Source organism: Humulus lupulus, chromosome 3, assembly GCF_963169125.1.
Source record: "Humulus lupulus chromosome 3, drHumLupu1.1, whole genome shotgun sequence".
NCBI classification, from domain to species: Eukaryota; Viridiplantae; Streptophyta; class Magnoliopsida; order Rosales; family Cannabaceae; genus Humulus; species Humulus lupulus.
The window spans coordinates 18,091,468-18,096,529 of NC_084795.1; the positions used below are offsets into that span (position 1 = coordinate 18,091,468).

Here is a 5,062-nt window from a genome sequence, read left to right on the forward strand (position 1 = left end):
AAATTCTAAATTATTTATGTTTATGAATTAAAAGTACAATAAAAAAAATGTGACTAAATTTTTAATTTATAAAAAAATATTATTAAATGAGAGTACTAAATATGTTTTAATTTTATTTAAATAATTATAGATGTGAAAAATGCTAATAGAAATATTACTTACTAATGGATAATTTTGTACTGAAAATATTTTAAATGGTATGTGAAAAGAAATTCTAAGAATTTACTATGGATTTATTTAGAAGGAGAGAGAGAGAGAGAGAGAGAGAGAGAGAGAGAGAGAGAGAGAGAGAGAGAGAGAGAGGTGTTAAACTCTCTTGCAATAAAATTTATAAAATAACACCTCTTAAAGTATATTAATATATAACTTTAAATTAAATTCCTAATTAACTAATTGAGAAAAAAATTAGTATCACAATTATCACATAATATACATACGCAAGACAAGAAAACTAGATCAGCATGTCCTAAGATAACAAAGTAAGAAATCTAGTCAATACTCATAGCTTATATTCCTTAAAATCTTGTAATGACAACCAAATTGATTCACAAGTACAGCATATAATTCTTTACTGACGAATCTGGTAACATAAGGATTCGGTGCTAACAATAATAAAATTCCCTCTGTCTAAGGCTTACTCAAGAAGAAAAATAATAAAGATAAAGTTTCAATACGAGACAAGCATATAAATATGCACACATATATCTTTACTAAGCAAGAAGTTGAAGAGCAAAGCAAACCCAAACGGCAAACAACACCATACATATTGCTTTGCAACAGGTGTGAGAAAGAGCCAAAATGGAGGCCAAGATGGTTGGGCAACCCAAACATGAGCAGAGTATTGCTTCAAGTTTTCTTGGGCAGGGCCGCTCGAGTCGTGCGCACGCAAGTGGTGCAACGGACGACACTGAGCTGGGCAGGAAAATTATTGCCACGCATGAATCTAATGAGCGTGGTTTTGATGTCAAGCCTGTTCTGGCGGTCATTGATGTCATATTCAACCGTGCAAGTGATGACATCTTTAAATTTTCGCAGGTACTTACTAATAACATAGTTACTTCTATAGCAAATTCATCATCATCAATTACAATAATGTGTACATATATATATATATATATATAACAGGGCCCGATTACACAATGGGACATTGTTGTGGCAGAAGAGAAGGTGGTTGATCTTCCAACCAGGGTCATCAGTGCAATTTCCCTCGAGGTAAATATTTTAAAAAAAAAATCATTTCATCTCTCTCAAATTGTTCACTTTCAAATTTGTTCATTCATGACCCTTTTGCATATTATGGTCACAGATGTACAGTAAGTGTTCGGCTGGTGTAGACGTGCACAATATTGTCCTTGAAATATTACGGCTAGTCAAGCACTACAGCTGGGAAGTGAAGGTTGCACTAGTCTTGGTCTCTTTAATGATCACTTTTGGCAAGTTTCGGCTTGTTGTTCAGCAATACACAACTAATCCACTCCCAAAGGCAATTGCTCTTCTTAAGCAGTTGCCAGAAATATTGGAGCATCTTCATGATCTGAAACCAACACTAGATGCACTTTTTACTCTTATTGGGGAAATTATCGACACCACCAAGGAACTTGTCGAGTTGTATGAGCTCCCTGAAGTTATTGCTGTTGATGCTAATGTTCCCACGGTTGTTTATTGGAGCATCCGAAGCATAGTCGTTGCCTCGACACAAATGTTCGCCCTCACTGGCTCCCTACCAATTGAGTAAGTTCATGTAATTAACGTACTTCACTCAGAAAATAATCTGCATTTATAAAACATTTTCCCTCTAACTTTCAAGTATTCTTGTTTAAGTCTCTTGACGGAGTCCTGGGAGCTGTCATCCTTGGCTCACAAGCTAAACAACATCAAAACGCTTCACCTAGTGGAGTTAATTGAACGTTGTTTAAAAGTTATGCGTGAGTGTCATTGGCATCCCTCTTGACATTCAGCACCGAAGTATATCCATAAATAACAAACTAATATATATATTTGTCTGATTCAGAGGAGAAAAGAGATGAAGAAGCTTTTAGGGAGCTTGAACGCATTTTCACAACACCACACCTCGACAACACGAGGGCTTTGGCTACTTTGTTTCACTACAAGGATGGCCAACCAGCGCTCTATGATTGCTACATCAAGAGAAAGGTTTGCACCAAATTCCAACTTTACTTCTATCTGGTTAAACTTTTCTCCCGCATAAAAATAATCACTTATTTATTTGATATCATCCAAAACTAGGTTGCCACTGACGAATTAAGCAACAAGACTGTAGCCCTATTCATTACAGATCTAGATTTCAATCTCCAGCGCGGGCAAGAATACAAAATCTTGGAACGAATGTACCAGCAAAAGAAGCATAGCCCGACCAAAATGGAGAGTCAGTACGAGATAGTTTGGGTCCCAATTCTCGACAATTGGGATGAAGACAAACTCAATCTCTTTGAGACACTACAAAAGCAGATGGAATGGCACTCCATTGACCATCCATCGGTGGTATCAACGGTGGTAAAAAGGTACATCAAAGAGAAGTGGAACTTCAAGAAAAAACCTATGCTTGTGGTTATAGACAAACAAGGTGCGATCGTGCACCATGATGCTATCAACATGATATGCATTTGGGGAAGCACTGCCTACCCTTTTACCTTCAATCGAGAAAAATTGTTGTGGGAGGAGATGAGCTGGTCCGTTGATCTTCTCATTGACAACCTTGAGCCTAATTTGAATGCTTGGGTGAGTTTTCTTATTCTTTTTCTTTTTCTTTTTTCAGAACAAATACATGCTACGAACCCTCAATCTAGCTAATAATCTCATTAATAGTGTGGTTGGACTAACTTTGACTTCTACCTCTACCAGACTGGTCTTATAACTATTAAATGTTTGTGTGTCAGATTCAAGAGGGAAAACACATTTGCTTGTATGGAGGTGAAGACATGGAGTGGATCAGCGATTTCACAATAGCTGCAAAAAAGGTGGCAAGAGAGGCCGGCATCAACCTAGAAATGGTTTATGTAGGAAAGACCCAAACTAAGGAGAAACTTGTGACGACCATTATTGACACAATCCAAAAAGAGAACTTGAGCAGAACTCTTGACCGCAACCTTATTAGTTATTTCTGGTTAAGGCTGATGAAAATGTTGGATTCTAAGCGACAATTGACCAAGTTTGACAGCACAAGATACGACCACATACTGGAAGGGATCACCGTGATTTTGAGCTACGACTCTAGTGATTATAGCAAGGGAAGGTGGGCTGTGATGAGTAAGGATATTGGCGAAATGGTTCGGGGCAAAGGGACACACATGCTCAAAGCCTTGACTGAGCACAGAGTCTGGAAGCCACGGCAGCAGGAGATTGGGTTCGTGCCTGCTCTTGATGAGTACCTCAAGGAGTATGTCCAGCCCCTCGAGCCACACCACTGCACCAGCCTTGTTCTTCCATCAAGCGCAGCCTTGCCTGATGTCATGAAGTGCTGTGATTGTGGCCGTCTAATGGAGACTTACACTTTGTTCCGCTGCTGCCTAGAATGAACTTGACATGGGATTTTTTGAGAAAGACTGCATGGTTGATGATGATGCTTTATATTATTACTATCTCTACTTTTATTGCTGATAAGCAATCAAAATAATGACAAGAAGACCCTAATAAAGGTCTTCTTCATCATTTATTTTACTCTTTTTTTCGTTCATGTAATTGAGAATAACTATTTGTCTCGATAATATGTTGAGTTAAATCCACTTGTTTCTTGATTCCTGGTCTCTTATATCAAAACTTCCTAAAGGTCTTGTATTCATTTCAAAATGTACCAAAAAAGCAGGTAACAAAGTACAACGAAAAATACACATTCTTGTTTTATACTGGTTTAGAAATTAATTTTTGCTTCAGAAACTTTAACATATACCCCATATTTTGGTTAAGAGGAGTTGGCCATAAGAAGCAACTAGACAAACATATATATATATATATACATATATATATATATGTATATTTATTAAAATGGCACAATCCTAACCCGTAAAACAAACACTACCAATTATATGTGACAATTGTTCTTAAGGTGTCCAACACCACATAAAGTGGCAACTTATGATTCATTAGCAATACTCTATAATAATTATTAAATTAAAAAAATGTGATATTCAATATTGGATTACACCAATAGCGTTATGTCACCCCTTGTGATGTTGGGAAACATTGGTAACCCTTAGCAATCCTAAGATGATTTTGTTGGGATTGAATATGGTTTATGCTTTCCTTGACATGCCCTTTCAAGTTTATAGACCATTGGTGAACGCAATGCCTATCAAAAGCAATCTCAAATTAGAGAAAATACAAAACAAAAAAAGACTAGAGATTTGATAAAACTCGAAGTAAAGAAAGAATTTTAACTCAAACCAGTTTTTGCTTATAGAGTGGCAACGTTCAATTGTTTTATGGCTTGAAGGTTGAGGTTATTGGCGTTAGGCTTAAAATTTATATATACGAAATTGTTGGAATTAAAATAACAAATTAGAGTGATAGTGGAAGGGGTGGGGTATTTTAAGAATAGTAATATCAAGCGAGAATCAATTCATATACCTATACATTAAATCAATGCAAATAGAAGATAGGAAAACTCATCTTGATACCTATTACGAATTCTCACTATTTTTTAATAAATTTAAACAATCATTCAATCTACATATCACGAACTGATTCAGACTCACACTGCAGTGTTCCAAGTCAATTCTCAAACACACATGGATGTGTCACTACAAGAAAATGGGTTTTTGTCGGCGCGTTTCTGAAAGGTGTCGGCATAAGTTACTTTTTCTAGTGCAGTTCGTCAAAAGCGTCGACAAAGGTTAATTCCTCCGGCAATGTGTTTTTTCGCCGAAATTTCCAATTTATACTGGCACAATTCGTAAATGCGCCGGCAAAAGGTACTTTTGTCGGCACACCTTTTAAGTGCGCCAGAAAAGGCTCATAACATTTTCTGGCATCAATTTCGCCATTGCACTTCATAAATGTGCCGAAAAAATTCGAGTCAAATATGTCGACAAAAGTTTAAGACTTA

General features: G+C 36.6%; 1 protein-coding gene and 1 non-coding gene across 2 annotated transcripts; one reads left to right on the top strand and one right to left on the bottom strand.

Annotated features, from left to right (window-relative positions):
• Positions 1-731: 731 nt before the first annotated feature.
• On the top strand, positions 732-3,765 carry LOC133822247 (protein SIEVE ELEMENT OCCLUSION B-like). The gene is made up of 7 exons (XM_062254519.1): positions 732-1,035; positions 1,126-1,212; positions 1,307-1,731; positions 1,822-1,925; positions 2,012-2,154; positions 2,248-2,739; positions 2,898-3,765. The coding sequence occupies exons 1-7, from the start codon at positions 799-801 to the stop codon at positions 3,534-3,536; spliced, it is 2,127 nt and encodes a 708-aa protein (XP_062110503.1). The 5' UTR covers positions 732-798; the 3' UTR covers positions 3,537-3,765.
• A 39-nt stretch (positions 3,766-3,804) lies between these two features.
• On the bottom strand, positions 3,805-3,947 carry LOC133828446 (small nucleolar RNA snoR137). The gene has a single exon (XR_009891057.1). It is a non-coding gene; the product is annotated as a small nucleolar RNA snoR137 (small nucleolar RNA).
• Positions 3,948-5,062: the final 1,115 nt, after the last annotated feature.

Excerpts from the sequence above, each read along its gene's own strand:
- LOC133822247 (XM_062254519.1), top strand. The coding sequence starts at position 799 with ATGGAGGCCAAGATGGTTGGGCAACCCAAACATGAGCAGAGTATTGCT. Across the intron at positions 1,926-2,011 it reads ACGTTGTTTAAAAGTTATGC|AGGAGAAAAGAGATGAAGAA; the intron begins GTGAGTGTCATT and ends TGTCTGATTCAG. Across the intron at positions 2,740-2,897 it reads AGCCTAATTTGAATGCTTGG|ATTCAAGAGGGAAAACACAT; the intron begins GTGAGTTTTCTT and ends TTTGTGTGTCAG.